The sequence below is a fragment of the Diaporthe amygdali genome, assembly GCF_026229845.1.
Source record: "Diaporthe amygdali strain CAA958 chromosome Unknown NODE_20_length_815715_cov_65_842320, whole genome shotgun sequence".
Classification (NCBI taxonomy): Eukaryota; Fungi; Ascomycota; class Sordariomycetes; order Diaporthales; family Diaporthaceae; genus Diaporthe; species Diaporthe amygdali.
The window spans coordinates 1-18787 of record NW_026517040.1 but is presented as its reverse complement, the minus strand read 5'-3'; the positions used below and the strand labels follow the sequence as shown (position 1 = coordinate 18787).

Below are 18787 nucleotides of genomic sequence, written 5' to 3'. Positions count from 1 at the left end.
CACGGTAGACGCCGAGTCCCAGTCTCGATCCTGAGGTTGTACGGATATTCTGAAGGACATCGACGTCCTTGCGATCCTGTAGCTAGCATCTGAACGGACTGCCCTTCTAGGAAGGGCCGCCGGCGATATTGCAGGCCGGCAAGCCACACTTGCAGGGTCCTGGGCGGTAAAAATTGCCTGCCCATAGGTGATAGCCCTTGCAGACATCCGACGGTATCGATGGATCGGACGGAAAGCTCCTTCGTCGTCCACGCCGTCGTAACGATCGCTAACTTGCATCCGACGAACACACGTGCTTTTCGCGGGTCTCATAGCAAGCCTCGGATTCACTTTCCGCATTCATCCACGCGTGGAATGCCAAGTCCAAGGCCAACGACAGCGCTAAGTACATATGTAGGTAGCAGCTACTGCAGCGCGTTTCGCGAGTGAGCTGAGGTTGGGTTTCAAACTTCCGCCGCTCAATTCTCAATTTCCAAATCGAGGCCTTGTCCGACGGATATCCTTGTTGAGCAGTGCGCAGTGCCGCGTGCTGCAGCCAAGCACGACAGGTAACAAACCTGACCTTTGCAAACCACACGTGAGTACTGTATGTGTGAACTCAATCAGACGTTTCCTCTTGACTCTTTGTCTGGGACTATGCGAATGAGGCTCAATAGCATTCGTGTGTCCAGTCAATGTCACGCTGCCCGCAAGAATTTCCTCGCATTCGCATCAAGTTCAGATAATTTCGGTGAGGCACCCGGACGTTCGTCGTTGCCGAGTTTCGACAAGTCTCCGGCAAAACCCCGGCCAAGAAAGGCGGTCAGCTCCAAGAGCCGCGCATGATGTAAAAATCGTGCAACCGAGTAGCGAGGTCAGGACAGGGACTTTGACACCGGCTAGGATGCCGCTAGGTGTGATGGCAAATTCCGAAGGGCCTTGACTCGTCTGTCCCGCGGAATAATTCAGAACCTCGATGGAAGCAGGTCTGTTCCTGGCCTGCATGTGTGGTGTTGAGAAGGCCAGACACTTTTGCGCATTGTCATACACCTAGTATAGATGGATTCCGTAGATCAGAAGAGGGTCATGATAGTGCCAGATCTCTCAGATGGATGTTCTCCAGTTTCCAGTCTCTTCGTGATCCGTTCTGGGCCACAAAACAAAGCTCATGGTGTTCCACGACGGCTACCCACCGGTTCGTCGTCCATACGTGCAATGTACATGGTGGTAGTGGTGTGCATAGAGTTATCCCGACGTGGTTAGATCGCCATTGCTGAGGATCTTTTAAAGGCTCAAAAGGGAAACCAAAGTCGTGGCCGAATGGCCGACGGTCCCTAACAACTGGACAACGCATGGTGGACAACGGCCTGGCACACAGCGGGCCCAATAGCAGTACCGACTGATGGGCGCTGTTACCGTCCATCGCTCCACTGGCTGTCCCATGCCTTTGGCACGCTGTTCCTTTTGGCACCGTGCTCCACTACTGACGGCAGACAGGCAGGTGGCCAGGGTGGGTGCAACCGCACGATCTTGTGTGCTCGCTAACCGGCACGCCGCCACAAACCGGGGTCTGCGAGATGCCACCAACCAATCACTAAGTCAGTTGCGCCTTCATTTCACGTATCGGAAATGCCGGATGATCTCCGAGAAGACAACCACTGTGAGTGTGCAGAATGCACAAGCAAAGCCTTACTGGCCTTCTCGAGACTGCTAAGGAGTCGCGCGGCCAAAAAGGCTGGTGAAGAGGTCTCTGGACTGGCTGAGGCGTATTGAGTAGGTAGTAGTACACCACTCAAAGTGTTTCGAATACTCTACTCCACCTTCGATGTGCGCTGTCTTGGGAGTCTTGGGTGGATTCGAGAAGCTATGGACAGCGCGTCCCTGGCCGGTGGAGCAATTTGGCGGCAGGGGACAGCGGCGGGTGAGGGCCCACTTGGAGCTCTGTCAATGTCAATCAACGCAAGGTCAGGGGCAACTGTCGGCCAACTTCCATGGTTCCAGGCTCGCTGCAGTGCTCTTCGGAAGAGCGTCCTCGTCTGAGGAACTCACCCTCCAAAGTCCTCTAGGTCCGTCACCGCAGGCCAAGTCGTTTGCCCTTGGATCCGATCTCGCATCTGCGGAATACGTCGTCATGGCTCTTGCTGTCATTGAAGGATTAGCTGCGATGTCGAATGCAGGTTTGGTGTCGTACAAGATCCCAAGCCGCGTGCTAGCGAAAGTGGATTCGCGATGCCGCCGAAAGAACGTTCGGATGGGGCTTGATAGCTTCTAGACGCGGTACATGGCGCAGATGTACAGAGCCTATGGGGCCTTTTCCGAAGATCGTCCACGCTCTCGGGCTGATGGAGCCCGCAGGGTCCTCCACTAAAGCTCCTGCCGTGAACCCTTGGGGAAGGATGCCAAACAGTCAGCCCAGGCTTGTCATCGCTGCTTGTCACTACATTCGGGCCCCCGAGCCCACTCTTTCGACCCCAAACTTCAAAGCTGAGAGAGGGAAACCCCCAAGCTTCTCCAAGATTTGGGCAGATCTTTGATGGACCATGGACTCCAAAATGTCAAAATGCCCGAAACCATCGAGCTGCTCTGTCTCCATCCCAGGAGAGGCGTGCCGTACCGCAGTCCCATTCTAGCTCCACGACTACTCCATGGAGCATGGTAGGTACGAGGATCGCCCAAGAAAAGTGGTTGAGAGGACCAGGCTTCTCCGCCACGCACCATCGGTTTCCCTCAGAACTGCTCAAGCAGCGACTTGGGAGCACTCGCAGCAACCCTCCGTGTCCTCCCGTACGATCACGCGGGCCTGTTACTGGCAACGCAGCAAAGAAAACTCCTTTTCCCCGACCCGACTTCGGATGGTTGTGGGCGGGCTAGGCTTTACGTCATTAGACTGTCAGAGGAAGGCAATTGGGGGGTTGCTCGTCAACAATTTGCTTAATCTCGGCGTCGATGCTGAACCGGCCTGTGCCCCGAGTCAGGCAGTACCAAGGGTGGGAGGCAGGCAGGGAGGCACTCGAGAGCCAAGGCGATGTTTTGGGCCTGTTTCGCCCTCTCTTGACTCGCCGCAAGGTAGGGGAAATAGGGACTCGCAAGTTGTCCCAGGTTCACCATCCCAAACGTTTGGTACACCGCGTGTCTGTTTTTTTTTGGGTAATCTTTACACCACCTTCTGTCCCTCAGCGTGGTCATTCGAGGAAGCCGACCACTTCCTGACCTGCAATCGAGAATCAGGAGCATCCTGCCTGCCACATGAACCTGGAGCTGATCTAAGATTAAGACCGGGACTTGAAGCCATTTCCGTTGGAGTCGAGGGTACTCCCTGAGGTCATCGTGGGCTCATGATCATTCAGAGAAACTCATGCAGTGATTGCTATTCTTGTCAGGTCGTTCCCGTGTTCACGGACCACAGATTGCATCATGCCTTCATGGTGACGGTACTTGCAGGGACTCTTGAGTTTGAACTGTGCCTGGAAGTCAGGATGAGGGGCCCAGTGATTCGATCAGTCGTTTCTGGAAGCATACGAGCCCTGGGGCCAACCTTGCTACTCCCCCCAACACCTAGACGAACGACTAGTGCTTTCACCAGGGCCGTGGGACCACCGCATTGTTTGTCAATCTGTAGCACTCCAAGAGGGGAATGCGCTGCTCCAACGCCGGCATGTTCGGGTTGCCTGCAGGCAGACTGCTTCTGTTCATTCCTACAGATCTTCAACCTCGCTATCATCGAGATCAGCCCTGGGTGTTGACACCACCATGCTGCATGTCAAAGCAGCTAGACAGCCACGAATCTCGAAACCTTGAGATCGACAGTCGAAAACCCAGGTTGTGACTGCTACCGCCCCTTCTTCTCAAGTTAGTATGCAGTACGTGTTGCCCGCCAGGCGGCACGCCGAACATACTGGGCGGTGTTGGCGGCAGAAAAGAGGTCAGCTGTCCGTCATCGTCGAGTCGCGTGGATCTGACACATTATGACACTCGTTTCCTGGACGCTGCAACCCAGAGCTATGGTGGATGACTCGAACGGTCAAGCAGACATAGCATGACAACGACCTTGTTGAAGCTTGTTGGATTTCGTGCAGCTAGTTCGCAGCTTTCGCTATGCGCACTTCAAGCCGCTGGAAGAACGAGAATGATAACGCGTTTCGACTGATTAGATTAGAGAGACAGGATGGCAGATTGGGTGGGCTCTGCTTCCAGGGAGGGTGCCGGTACTTTTCCAAGAGGTACTGCCGACGGTTGTGCCGAGCTCCTCGAAGCATGTACCTCTGGGTGCACACGGGCGGGCAGAGTGACCATGACCAACGCGCGTCCCACACAACGGTGCCCTGGCCACCCAGCAAGGGTCGGGGATGTAAGATTCGGCCGGCATTGACGTTACACTGGTGCTGGCGCGAGTTTTGGACACTGCCATGACTGCGTCCTGATGCAACAGTCACTAGGTGTGCCGAGTGTCAACGATTCGTGTGGCTAGGAGTGTTCCATTCGTCGAGCTGTCCCGCGTGCATACCCATCGCCCACCCTGGCTGTCCAATGCTTTCGACGACGGAAGAGTTGAGAATGGCCGTATGTGTGATGTATCAGGGGAAACAAGAAAGCCCAAACCGTGCTGTGCACTAAAGCTGTTGTGAAGAACTCTGGTCTTTGCTTCGCCCCCATCACCTGAAGGCACCAGGGTTTGGTTGGTGCACGAATTACTGTATGAGGTTAGCTTGCGGTAGTACAGATTGGTCGCTGCTTTGTCATTGCTTGGGGGAGCCGGAAGAATGTTTCGATTGAGGACATGCAAGTCTTTGCCCAGCCTGCCAGGAGGGAGTATGCGACGGCGAAACAGGGCAGAGGCAGCTCTGTTCCCAGCCGATGCGGTGCTTCACTGGACGGGCTTGGACTGCATTCGACTCGTCGTGTGGTGAGCATTGAATTCTGAGTCTCATTCCCACGGATGAGACGGATCGTCGGCTGCCCAGTGCGGTTGTGCTCGACCTCATCACGAGGCCGATGGCGGTGCTTTCGTTCTTCGAGCGAGGACGGTGAATTGGGGCGGTCAGCCACCTCGTTGCTCGTACTGTGTACGGCGCCTATCGTCGTATTCCACGTCGGAGGGCTTACTTGTGGGAAAGGAGAGGCGAACGGAGAAGACCTGGAAAAAAAAAAAAGGAATGAAAGGGAAAAGGAAAGACAGGGCAAATTAGGAAGAGAAGGGTGTTCGTCACGAACAGAGCGAAATATCAGCCCTCGTCTCTTCCGTTCTTCTCTGCCACCACTTTGAGCTGAAGGCAAGGCGTTCTCTAGATTGACCAGTTGGCGACGACCATCCGAATAACGCAAAAAAATTGGGAGAAGAAGAAAGTGCTGCCGCCGGTGTCTGATCTCTTGGAAAGTGTCTCGTCCTTTCCGATCTTATAACAGAACTGTGCATACCTCTAGGTAGCTCATCGCACAAAGTTTACTTGCTCGCTGCCCTCTTCGTGCTGCCATGTCGGAGAGAAACCGCTGCGCAGACGTGAAAAGTCACTTTTTCGGTTGTTTCTCGCTTCACCAAGCAGCCATTCCGCGTTTCTGCGTTTCTGCATCCTGCATTCTACACGTATACACTCCTCCAGAGTCTACCCCAAACCTTAATGGCCTCCTCTTTCGTATCCCCCACCCTCCCTGCCACATTGCGACATACTTAGAGTACGTCCCTAAGCTTCCCGCATGCCCAACCGCTGGTGCGTATCCACCACCACCACCCATTTCGGTTGCGAATCGTCGCACGTACTCCGTACAGACGCCCAGGTAGGCAACGTCCAATGCCCCCCAATCTGTCAATCCACCAAGTAGCCGCTGGACGCAGCCCTCTGGCACCGCGCAGAGCCCAGAGGGGAACAGCATGCATGCGCTCGTGCGACCTCGTCAGTGCGGCGGACGGACTGCAGAAGCATGTCCATGTCGTACCGGCCCTCTCGACCCTTGGCTTAGCTCGGGTTTCGCTGTGGCTGCTTCTGCTTCGCACAGGCGTGGAAAGAAACTTCTTCCCACCTTGACAGCACGAGGTGGTGCACAGCATCTGATGTAGCCGTCTTTCTAGAAAGTCTAAACCTCGAGCGGACGCCGCCAGACACGCGCCTCGGGCAAGCTCTCTGCGCAGTTAGTGCAGTCTGCTCTGGGAGTACGTACTGCTCGCACAGTAGCGCAACCACCCCTCGTCCGTCCACAACCAGTCCCCCTGCCCACTCAGTCCACTTTCGATCATCCACTTCCCGACCTGGTCCCTTCAAGACGAGGGTCCCCCCCCCAAACCCACCGTCTTGCACCCAAGCTAGCGCCCTTCGCCCTGCTCCGTACCGTTACCTTGGGCTCTTGTACCTCAACGGCTGTCAGGAGTGGGTAACGTCGAGGGAGGAACCCACTTGAAAACTTGCCCACTTGGCTCGGTACCTGGCAGATTTTTTTTTTGTACTGGCGCGACGCTTCCGACAGAAAAAAAAAAAAGAAAGGAGAGATATTTGAGGTACATCAACCCACATCATCCCACCTCCCTCCCTCGTCCATCCATTTGACAGAGTTTAGTCTCCACTTCGACATCTACTGCCGGGACCCAAAAAGGAGGAACGCCTTTGTCCACTCCACCAACACCTCCCAAACGGTCTTCAGCCTCATCTATCCACTTCTTACCACAACCCGCCGCTACCACCGCCAAACCGCATCTCCACCGTGGGGGATCCTCAGACGCGCCTCTGCACACAGCAACCGCGTCGACCCTCGAAACACCAACACAAACATCGCGCAGACCTCGCTGCTGCCCACCAAAAAGCTAGCCAGCCTGCCTCTTGTTTGTGTTTGTTTCTCACGGCCTCCGGCACCAATCGGCTCAATTAATTCACCTGTGGTTTGCGCCTGCGTTTTCCTGCCGCCCAAGAGCAATTTTGAGATTGCCCTGCCGCCCTCGTCCACAGAACTCGAACAGAATCGCCTGCGCAACCCTGTCCCTTCGTCCCCCCCAACCTTCTCCTCGAGACCACGTTCGAGTCCTTAGCGCAATTGATTCTTCGGATGCTGCCTTCGCGGTCGTTGCATCAGGGTAGACATAGAGCTGGATTATGGAACACAACCACTACTCGTCTAACGTGATCAACACTACGACGGCTTCTTACCCATCCCATTCGGCGATCTCTCCCCATCACTTGCAGAACGGCCAGAACCAGACTCTGCCACCGCTCCAGCCTCACAATCCAGCCATGTCTATGTACGCGAGCCACCCGCACACTCCTCGGACGCCTGCAACCCCAAACACTCCTGCCTCTATGGGCGGCTATGCTCCTCCCCCGCCCCAGCCCTCCGGTCGAGGATCGTACCCCATGATGCACAACCCTTACCAACACCAGCAATCTTACGCGACCTCTTCTGCCATGATGCCCCAGGCCTCTGTGTCCGCCGCTCATCCTCAGCCCATCGCGCCGGCACCTTCTCCCGGTGGACGTGTCCCGCCTGTCCTGCGACCTATGCCGGCTGGCGGGGTCATGCCACAGAGTGGTTTGGCCTCTCCTTACGCGCAGAGCCCTATGATGTCGCAGCCATCAATTCTCCACCAGGAGAACGACCAGCCTACTCACGTAGTCGGTTCCCAGGGTCGTAGAGGTATTCTACCCAGTGCCCCAGGTAGGCCTGCGGCCCCAGCCCCCGGTACCGCCGCGGCCAAGGCTCAGATCCCCCAGAAGGATGCCGACGGCAAGTTTGTACGTACAACCTCATCCCTCCTACGATGCCCTCCCCGGGATGTTCCTCAATCTGCTGCCCTGGGCTCCGTGATAGGTAGCTAACATATAGAAGCCATGCCCCCACTGCACGAAGACCTACCTCCACGCGAAGCACTTGAAGCGTCATATGCTCCGACGTAAGTTGCCCTCGTGTGTGCTGTCAGTCGAACGGAATCTGACTTGATGCAAAACGCAGACACTGGAGACCGTCCCTACATGTGTGTGCTCTGCCGGGACACGTTCTCTCGAAGTGACATTCTGAAGCGTCACTTCCAAAAATGCTCGATCCGTCGGGGCAACCCTACAGGAGCCAGCCATCTGTCTCATCCTCACGCGCACGTTAAGAAGGCGCAGCAGGCTGCCGCCAAAGCTGCGCAGCTGGGGCACGATGGAGACATGATGAACGGCATGAACAATGTAACGGGAAACCCCCACATGGTTCCCTTTGGACTGATTCCAGCAGCGGACCAAATTAACCACATGAATGACCAGAACCAGCTCTCACGACAGTCGAGCATGAACCGCCTCGAGGACACCAATGGTGAAGAGCGAAGGAATGTGCCCGCACCGGTCATGACTGCTTCGTCGCAGCAGCAGCAGCAATACAACGGGAATGTCCCGACCTCTATGTCCACCAACATCAACCCCCAACTCGCGAACTACAACATGTCGCAGGGCCAGAACGGTGTGCCCATGTTCAATGGTGGATCAAACCACAACCAGCAGTCGGGCTTGGACTGGCAGACCATGTTCACACAACAAGGCGGTGCGCAACATACTTATCCAGCCCCTACGTCAACCTTTCCTAACCAACAGCAGACCGCAATCAAAACCGAGCCTAATCTCGACCACTCGAGACACGATGGCCAGCCCCCCTCAAACTCGGCCAATGGTCGCTTTGGGCTCTCTACCGGCGGCCGACCCATTGACGATGCGACTTATCGGCACTTGTCAAACCAAATCATCGATTTCTTCTACCCTCCTGGCGTTGTCTCAAACCACCACAACGACATGAATTTGTACTTCTCGCCAGAAAATGTTCAGCACTTCCTCAGCCAGTATGCGCACTTCCACAGGCATTTTGCAATCCTGCACATGCCGACTTTCGATGTTTGCAGATCTTTCACAGGACTGCTTGCCTGTATGTGTTGTATTGGAGCCTGCTACTCTGATCGCCTGGCGCCTTCACACGTGCGTCTCATCACCGACTTCTTGAAGTCTGCCCTAGACAGGGATTCGCGAGTTCTCGCCCTGTTGAGTGACAGCACTCAGATGGGGGCTGCAAGGCGCGACACAGACAGCTTGGAGGAGCTTCAAGCTCTTGTACTTTTGCAACTCTTACTCATCTGGAACGGCACTCCCCAACAGCGACAGTCCGCTCGGCAGGTGTACTCCAGGGTCGTCATACTTGCACGGAAGTCCGATCTGCTTCGTGTCTCTCAAGGACAGCCCTTGTTCAGTGCTCTCCACCAACCCGGCTTCAACCCCTCAACTTATCATCCGTCGGATTTTGACTGGAATTCGTGGATAGAACAAGAGAAGCGAAATCGTCTCATGTTCCTGATATTTGCGACGGACACAGCCTTGGGCCTCTACTTCAATATTTCCCCTCAATTCGATGTCATGTCACTCCAAATTCCCCTGCCATGTGACGATGCAGCATGGGATGGAGCCACAGATGCGAGAACTTGCGCTGAAGCCTTAGGGCTATATGGACCAGAGGCGGCTCAGGTGCGCAATGTGGATGGCACACGCAGAGCCAAGCAACCGGAGATGCACCTCGCCTTAAACGCCCTTCTGCACAGTTCTTATCGAATCCAGACCGGCACAACCAACCTAACTGGGAAGTTTCTGCTGGTCCACGGCATTTTGGCCCTCATACGTCGAGCTCAAATCGAAGGAAGCTCGGCTCTTAATTACAGTCAAGCATCATCGTTTGCCAATAGTGATTGGATTGTCAACACTGGACAGAAGGATGGCAGCGCGCCTGGTAGTGCGAACAATAGCGGCCGCAATACTCCCGCTGACGGAAGCATGTCCCCTCATGCCTTCAAAGCTATTCGTACGGCACTCGACAAATTCAAGCAGAATTGGGATTTCGACATTGTCAATCAATACCCGCCCTCGTCGCGAAATCCTCGGCGGCAGGGCTTCTCGAAGGACGCGATTCCTTTCTACTGGCTCGCCAACTATCTTCTGAAGAACACGCGTTTGGGAGATCTCGAGATGGCCTCAGAGCAACGGTTCTCACAAGTCATTCATCTCCTCAAGTTTGTCAACAGCTACGTACGCTCAGATGGGGCTTATAGAGGCGAGGAGTTGGGGTCGGTTGATGCGATCGACAAGGATTACGGTGCGACTGATTGGACGCTGGACATGGCGAAGTTGTTCCGACCATTTCTTGACATGGCAGAGTCGCCAGGCGCCATTCGGTCCACATGAAGACTGAGGCGGTTTAGATGTGGCCATTATTCTAGGACTCGAGACTGAAGCATTGGATTTCCCCTTTTTACCCCCACCCCCTTTCCTCCATCTTTTCCTTCTTCTGTCAAAATTTCGCTCTCTCTTTTCCGAAAAAACCAGAGGCTCCGTCAGCATTGGTGGCGTTTTGGAAGTGACCTTCCGGCCCTCAGTCCGAAAAGTTCGATTCCCCCTGCATATCAGACTGGCGGCTTGACGGTGGCATTTTGCTTTGCATTTTCAGGTGGTCGGCGATGATAGACGTTCCCGAATCCGGGGGCTTCGCATTAGACATGTTTAGACAAGAGTGCATCAGGAATAGGCTGATGGCATTCGACTGAATGGAAAATCAGGTTGTCATAGCTTTGGTCATGAATAGTCCTATCGCGAGAGAAGATGTATAATTGACCAGTGGAATTTCGATTTGACAAATGCAATACGGAAGAATGTCTTGCGCTATGCTATATTTGCTCCCGAGGTTCCTTTGCAGAGTGCCAATGGCCCTTGGTTTGCCTCTCCGGAGCCACCCTGAGCCATTCACTCATCGAGCACTTCTGTGTTGCAGCATTTTCTAAAACGGAGCCACCTGGGGTACCGCCCTCTATTTGTTCGGTAGCGCCTGCTATTATGACTCTTCATCGGCCGTGGGTTTTCCTGGGAGATACTGCCAGTATGGCGTGCAGCTCCTGTGGATCCGAAACATCGACAGATAACTTCCAGGGTCAAATAGCACGTCCTTCCAGTGGGGAAATTGCAGTGACAATTTTAAGTAAGTTGACCTCTGTTGAGGCAGCCTTCTACTTCTTGTGGGATAATTCGGCAATCCCTGTGTCTGTCTCGGTACTTTTCTGTGTCGAGTACCTGGCAAGTCTGAGCTGGCATTCCAGCGAGCCTATCCGCCTTCCATCTCACAGCTTCTCGTCACGGTCGACCACGTGGATCTTCGGTTTCATCCTCTCTAGTGCAGCCTTATCTTGATCGGATGGGGTATAACCAAACCTCTCTTCTGCACGGTCAGACACATAGAGGCCTACAATACCCCATCCAAGAAGCCCAACACCTACACCGAGCCTTGCCTTGGATGAGAGGCCTTGGTATGCCCTTGGGTCATTATGTCAGCCTGTGAAAAGGGAATGCATTTTTCTCCATTCGAATCTTACCTCCAAAGTGACATGATATGACCAGGCTTATTTATCTCCCCTCTCTCTCTGGAGTCGATGTCACCGTCCTAATTGTCACTGCAAGCGCATTACTGCCGCGGTGGCTGCGAATTGTAAGTGGGCTGATCTTACGGGAAGATGTGATTGCACCTACCTAGTTGGTCAGAAGTGACCAGACTCAATTTTGGTCGGTTTGTGCAGACTCTTCGGGCTATGCAATCGAGTTTGACGTCGTCGAGAATGTGGCTTGCATTGCATGGAGGCTCTGCGGCAGGCAGTCTGACCCCTGTGCCCACCTACAGCATCCTCCCCCCACGCGGCTAGCTCGCGTCTGTTGCCAAATTTTTGGGATCGCATTCTGGGCGGCACAGCAACCCAAAAACCGGGCCTACAGACCTCACTCAACCCAGCCTCCAACACGTCACCTAGTATTCCAGGCCGCGGAGCCAGAGAGGCAGTTCTGACAATGGCGAGCCCCAATGCTGCGCGACCCTGTCTTCAGCGCGCTCTACAGACGTGCCAGCGAAGCAGCCTCACAGCCTCGCAGCGACCACTCGCCCCAACGTCCGCCGCCATAGCATACCAGTCCCTCTCGAGCCGACAGACATGCCTCTTCTCAACGACAGCACCGCTCAGCAAGCGCCGCAGAAACCGCGACCACAATCGCCAGCGCGGCCTGTCCGCGATGCGAGGCACGGGCACACGCGAAGTCCTCTCTGTAGACAACGAGCCCCTGCCGAGGCCCGTCAACCCCGAGGATTTCCCAGTGGTTGAAACAGACGCGGACCATGGGCTATGGGACTTCTTTTACACCAAGGACAAGCCCTTGAACACCCCCGAGGAGGATGCCTCCCACGGGCGGGCGTGGAAGGTCGAGGAGCTGCGGCGCAAGAGCTGGGAGGACTTACATAGTCTGTGGTGGGTGTGCGTCAAGGAGAGAAACAGAATTGCTACGGCCAATTGGGAGAGGACCAAGGGAAAGTATGGGTACGGTGATAACGAGAGCAGGTCGAGGGAGATGCAGGTATGTTTCTATTTATGCGGCTCGTCTTGACCTCGATGGACAATGCCGGCCACTGCCCAGTCTAAGGACGGTTTTGCTGATGTCGACTTTGCTCTACAGGTGCGGAAGACCCAGTCTGCGATCAAGCACGCCCTGACGGAGAGGTTCTATGCGTGGGAGGACGCGAGGAAGCTGGCTCAACAAGACCCGGAGGTCGATCTTTCCGGCACGGGACCCGCTTACACCCCCAATGGCTCATATCTGGAATCTGAGGAGACGGCTTGGGAGGAAGAAACCGAGGAGCAGAGTACCGCCGGTGGAAGGTCAGAGGCGCCCAAGGAGACCAAGTCTTCACAAGAGGCAATTGACCCGTCAACGATATCGAGCCCAGGAAAGGCGCACGCCGATTCTCCTAGGGCATGAGGTTTGTTTGAAGGATGCTCAAGACGGCGTCAATGGCCGTAGGGAGCAGGCGGTATGAGGGACACAAACAATGCCTACATGCCCCTTTCCGCCACTCAGGAGACGGGCCCGGAGAAGCTGGCCTCAAGGGCCGGTCTGGAGCCAATGGATGTATCAAAGTTCACTGTACAGAATCACAATATTCCCAGCCCTGAATTATGCCAGATGACACCTTGAAACAACCCAAGGTGCAAGCAGCTGTTGTCAGTTGAGTTGGAGTAGTGTTGAGATTATCATGGCTGATGATCACTGGGACTGTACCATCCGCGAGAGGAACACTACTACTGCAATAGCTATGGGCCGGCCTCTAGCCACGTAATGCGAAGCTCCCTCGCAACACCATCGACTTGTCATTAAGATGAGTCTCGCAGGAAGCGAAGCCAGGTGGTTACGGGGAGGCCGATTGTATTTCGCCTATGACAGCTTGGACTCTGGAGTGGTCCCAGCTGGTGGCCAACTCCAGCGTGCAGCACTGCAAAGGGCAGGCCAATCAGGGGAAGCGGGTACCAGTTAGCTCGGCAATGGAGCTCCAGTCCTCTGATGCAGGTGGGTTGGAGTCTCGGACAGCTCAGCCAAAACACACCGACTCTCCTATTATTGACTTGACCTGCCTCGACTTTCCCTTTGGCACCGAGACTGCACGACCGCATCTCTTTCACCCTCTAAAACTCCCTCGATCCTAGACAGTGCTGCACCCTCACAGCCAGATTCCAGAAACAGAAGCAAAAACCAAACGCAAACATGGATGAGATTGCTAAGGAGTACGATGTCATTGTGCTGGGCACAGGTATGTCTCCGTCATTCGCGTTTCCAACCCCGCAATGTGGGGTTCGTTCCCGTTGCCTCTCCTGAAGCTATCGCTGTGGCGTGCCGCCCTGAGTTGTTGCGTGTCGTGTTCGAAACTGATGGTGTTGACTCCGAGACAGGTCTGACCGAATGCATTCTCTCTGGGTAAATACTTCTCACGGAAATCCTGGCCGGCTGGCTGTTCTCGGGAGCTGCAAGCTGACGATACGCCTCGCAATCCAGTGTGCTCAGTGTCAAGGGCAAGAAGGTCCTGCACATTGACCGCAACGACCACTATGGCGGGTGAGCTACATCCTTGCAGTCCGACATTCGCTGGCGATTCCTGGTTGAAACATGCGCTGACTATCCTCGACACAGTGAGGCTGCCTCTGTCAACCTCGAGACTGTATGTCCCCGCGATGCGCTCCCTCTGCCACCCTACAGTCCTAACACATTTCCCAGCTCTTCAAGAAGTACGGCAACTACAGCCAAGGCGACGAGCCATGGAAGAAATACGGACGCCCCAACGACTGGAACATCGACCTTATCCCCAAGCTGCTCATGTCTTCTGGCGAGTTGACCAACATCCTCGTGTCCACGGACGTCACCAGATACCTCGAGTTCAAGCAGGTCGCAGGGAGCTACGTGCAACAGGGCTCTGGGCCCAAGGCCACAGTTGCCAAGGTGCCATCTGATGCCGGCGAGGCTCTCAAGTCGCCCCTTATGGGCATCTTTGAGAAGCGCCGGATGAAGAGCTTCATTGAGTGGGTTGGCACCTTCGATCTCAAGGACCCTTCCACACACAAGGGTCAGTACAAGCCTCCCGTGGACCCTCACTCCTGGCGCAGGCAAGGCTTGAGACCGAGACGAGCTAACCCGTTTCAGGTCTCGACTTGAGCACATGCACAATGAAGGATGTCTACGACAAGTTCGGCCTCGAGGATGGCACTAAAGACTTCATCGGCCATGCCATGGCTCTGTATCTGGATGACACTTATGCCACCACCAAGGGTACCGCGCCCGAGGCTATCGAGCGCATCCGTCTTTACGGAAACTCGGTGGCCCGGTACGGAAAGTCTCCTTACATCTACCCTCTGTACGGACTCGGCGAGCTGCCCCAGGGCTTTGCACGTCTGTCTGCCATCTATGGCGGCACCTACATGCTGAACACCAGCGTTGACGAGGTGCTGTACGAGGGTGGTGCAGCAGTCGGTATCAAGGCCACCATGTCTGGCATTGAGCCTGAGATGAAGTTCGAGACCAAGGCCAAGATGGTTCTCGGCGACCCTTCTTACTTCCCCAACAAGGTCAAGGTCACGGGCCATGTGCTGCGTGCTATCTGCGTGCTGAAGCACCCCTTGGCGGGCACCGCCGACGCCGACTCCGCACAGCTGATCATCCCCCAGTCTCAGGTCGGCCGCAAGAACGGTGAGTCCCTCTCAAGAGGCCCGAATCTTTTAGCTGTGACTGACAAAGACAAGACATTTACATCGCCTGCGTTTCCTCCGCACACAACGTGTGCCCCAAGGGCTACTGGATTGCCATCGTCTCCACTATCGCCGAGACATCTGCAAACCACCACCTGGAGCTCCAGCCCGGTCTGGAGCGCCTCGGCAAGATCGAGGAGCAGTTCTTGGGAGCTCCTATTCCCCTATACGAGCCCCTTGACGATGGCACCAAGGACAAGATCTTCATCTCCAAGAGCTACGATGCCACGAGCCACTTCGAGACCACAACCGATGACGTCAAGGACATATACCGCCGGTGCGCGGGTGAGGAGCTCAAGGTGGAAGGCCTGCGGGAGGGTATCCAGGTTGCGGAGGAATAAAGCAGGGTGCAGGAACTTAGGTGGGGTTGAGGGAGGATGCGCTTGTGAGCTCAAATTGTTTGACAAGACCAAATTTAGGTCGAGTTCATTATTAGTAGTGAAAGAGCACATAGCAGACACGATAATACCGTGCAAGGAGCAACCGATAAATGAAAGGTTTTTGAGGATTGTGAGCATTCAATGAGCGGCTCTCTGCCAAATTGCACCGCGAAGTGTTGACTTGCTGAAACAAGATTCCACTACGTCATGTTCAACAACATCCTCCCTGTTCAACAACATCGACAGCCCGGGAGGATGTCAGGTATGAACTATTCTGACGGCATTTACCAGCAATCCATTGTGGAGTGGGTCGATGGCGGACGAGACAAGCACTTACACACGCAGGAAAGCCTAGCTTGAATTCATTTCGTATCAAGTGAGCCACAGGAGGCCGTCTCATCGAATTATCATCTACCTCAGCACATGAAGCACATGGCTTTTGAGCAAAAGAAACCCTGATATATCGTCGCCAAACGCCGTTGTCCATGGAGAAACCCTGTGTTTCTTCGTGTCTTTTTTGCCTCCCACTCTCTCCGTGCTCCCCTCTCAGCGGCGAGAGGTCTTGCCCATGCCACGCTTTCCAGCAAACTATTTACCCAGTTAGCATAGAGTCTTGACATTCTGCGAGTAATGGCCATGAGCCTTGTGGTGTATTGACTTACCAGGTGCTTCGGCAAGGACGCAGGAACGTGCCTGTCAGCCTCACCCTGTCTCGCCATCCTGTTCATCTTCCTCTGCGAAAGCTTGGCCGTCCTCTCGGCCTTGGTTCGCGACGTCTCGTCGGTGATACCGTCGTGTAATCTGTCAGTGGCGGGGGCCTGGCTGCGCGCCCTGCTCTTGGACCTCAACCGCTCCCGAGGAGTCTTATCAACGTCCATGACATCCGAGACCTCGGTGCCGGCACGGCTTCTCGTGAGAGAACGGCCACGCGAGTCGGGTGCCATCGCCCTGCCTCGGGCCTCGACCTCGGTCGCATCGATGCCCAGCTGGTCCAGGTGATCAGCGAGCTGTGACAGCGGCTTCTTGGTCTTGCTTCGGGGTATTATGGCGCGGTTCTTGAGGGACTTGCGCATCCTGGACTCGTTGCGGATGAGAGCCTGCTTCTCGCGGATGAGCTGGGCCTTCTCCAGGATCTCTTCCTCCTCATCATCGTCCATCTCCTCCTCCGAATCGTAATAGCCCTCATTCTCCAGGCGCTCCTCCTCCTCCTCCAGAGCAGCGAGCTTGGCCTCAATGTCCGGATCAATGAAGTCAAACACGTTCTTTCCATCAACGACCTCGGGCATCTTGTCGTACTTCCAGTCTGGGTTCTTGAGAAGGTAATCTTTCCGCAGATCCACCGAGAAGACACCAGCGCCGCCGTTCTCCTCTTCAATGTCTCGTGCAAGTCTCCGCCTCTCGGGATCGTTCTTGTCGTACTTCTTCAAGTCCTTGAGACCTTCAGGAATGAATGTTTCCAGAGGCTTGGCTCCCTCCATGGGCCGGGCCACGTGGATTCTGGTCATGATCTCAGTCAACCGGCTTCCAGCAGCACCACTGCTTGTTTGGCCAGCCTTCAGTTTCGATGCCACTCGCTCGGCAATCAGCTTCTCACAAGCCGCGTTCTTCACAGCCTGGACACCTTCTTGTGTGTTGCAGCTCGCCTGGACCATCTCGACCTCTCCAGATTTCAGCAGAGACTGCAGTTCAGCCTGGGTTTCGGCGTCCAGGTCTTCTGGCCGAGTCACGTCAATCTTGTTGATCACAATGAAGCAGATCTTGTTGGCGAAGAGTGGCTTGATGCTCTTGAACAGCGCACACTGTGCCTTGACAGAGTAACCGCATTGCTCTGAGAGATCCATGAAGTACAGGATCGCCGCGCGCAAGTGAGCAATCGCTGTGATGGACTGCATTTCAATGGTGGTCATCTCCTCAAGGGGATGGTCCAGGACTCCAGGGGTATCAACAGCTTGGAAACGGAGGTATTTGTAGTCAAAGTGACCGGCGAAGAGGGACTTTGTGGTGAAGGCGTATGGCTGCACGTCAACATCGGCGCGGGAGATTGAGCGGAGGAAACTGCTCTTGCCGACGTTGGGATATCCGCAAATGACGAGGGTTCGAGTGTTTGGGTCGATCGACGGCAGACGGCCAAGATGTTGTCGGACCTCATCCAAGTACTTCAGAGGGTTGTTGAGACGCTTGATGATGGTGGCCATGCGTCCCAGAGCTGCTTTCTTCAGCTGCTTGCACTGGAAAAGTGACTGCGCATACTTGAGGAGCCGCACATAGTCACGGCTGATGGATTCGATCAGGTGCTTTGCGGTCGACAACTGGCCCAGGGCGATACGGAAGTGGTCTGCATCATATAGAGTATGCAGAAGATCCTTATGGAAAGGATGCACCTCATTAATGCGTGGAAACGTCTCGAGTATGTTCCCAATCTTCTCTGAGAACGTCTCTTGAGTGAATTTTACCTTCCTCGTGTAAAATCCCCTTATACGTGCGATCTTGAAGCCAGCGCGTATCTGAGTAGGTAGTCGACGTTGAGTCCTCGAAAGGACGATGTCCAGGAACTCAGTCGACGATGGAACTGGAGGTATATCCTTCCATTGAGTCTGGGTTTTGGTGGGCGGCATCGTGGGCTTGGTGTTGAGTCGCCGCTGTGTGGTGTAGAGGGAAGGAACGCTGGGTTGGGCACGGCAGAAAAAAAAATTGAGCGCAGTAGGAAAGACCCAGTCCCGATAAGGTCTTATCGCCGCGTGGGCTTTACCGCCTGCAGGCCGTCAGTTAGTGTGCAACCTTGCAGGTGGGTCCCAACCTCCAATCGGACATGGGATAACTGCTGATAGGATGTGGGATAACTTGCTACGGGATAACCTGCTGTGGGATATGGGATAACCTGTCATGGGATAATCTGCTGTAGGACATGGGATAAAATGTCATGGGATAATCTGCTGTGGGATATGGGATAACCTGTTATGGGATAACATTTCGGCAGACAGTCTTCTATAGAATAACCTGCTCTTGGATAATCTGTTACAAGATAATCTGTTATAAGATAATCTACTATGGGATATGTGATAATCTGCTGTAGGATAATCTGCTGTAGGATAATCTGCTGTGGGATAACCTGTTATAGGATAACATTTCATGAGACAGTCTTCTATAGAATAACCTGCTCTTAGATAATCTGTTACAAGATAATCTGTTATGAGATAATCTACTATGGGATATGTGATAATCTGCTGTAGGATAATCTGCTGTAGGATAATCTGCTGTAGGATAATCTGCTGTAGGATAATCTGCTGTAGGATAATCTGCTGTGGGATAACCTGTTATAGGATAACATTTCATGAGA

At 54.5% G+C, this 18787-nt stretch overlaps 4 protein-coding genes across 4 annotated transcripts; 3 read left to right on the top strand and 1 right to left on the bottom strand.

Moving 5' to 3' along the window:
* Window positions 1-7055: 7055 nt before the first annotated feature.
* J7T55_012541 (uncharacterized protein) lies at window positions 7056-10154 on the top strand (the record flags this gene model as incomplete). Its single annotated transcript, XM_053145181.1, has 3 exons — window positions 7056-7691; window positions 7807-7849; window positions 7909-10154. 3 exons carry the CDS (start codon window positions 7056-7058, stop codon window positions 10152-10154), a joined length of 2925 nt encoding a protein of 974 aa, XP_052991935.1.
* A 1644-nt stretch (window positions 10155-11798) lies between these two features.
* J7T55_012540 (uncharacterized protein) lies at window positions 11799-12758 on the top strand (the record flags this gene model as incomplete). Its single annotated transcript, XM_053145180.1, has 2 exons — window positions 11799-12356; window positions 12417-12758. The coding sequence occupies 2 exons, from the start codon at window positions 11799-11801 to the stop codon at window positions 12756-12758; spliced, it is 900 nt and encodes a 299-aa protein (XP_052991934.1).
* A 780-nt stretch (window positions 12759-13538) lies between these two features.
* J7T55_012539 (rab gdp-dissociation inhibitor) lies at window positions 13539-15411 on the top strand (the record flags this gene model as incomplete). Its single annotated transcript, XM_053145179.1, has 7 exons — window positions 13539-13584; window positions 13724-13748; window positions 13827-13886; window positions 13962-13989; window positions 14046-14391; window positions 14469-15011; window positions 15065-15411. The coding sequence occupies 7 exons, from the start codon at window positions 13539-13541 to the stop codon at window positions 15409-15411; spliced, it is 1395 nt and encodes a 464-aa protein (XP_052991933.1).
* A 585-nt stretch (window positions 15412-15996) lies between these two features.
* J7T55_012538 (uncharacterized protein) lies at window positions 15997-18065 on the bottom strand (the record flags this gene model as incomplete). Its single annotated transcript, XM_053145178.1, has 2 exons — window positions 15997-16038; window positions 16113-18065. 2 exons carry the CDS (start codon window positions 18063-18065, stop codon window positions 15997-15999), a joined length of 1995 nt encoding a protein of 664 aa, XP_052991932.1.
* Between the last annotated feature and the right edge of the window lie 722 nt (window positions 18066-18787).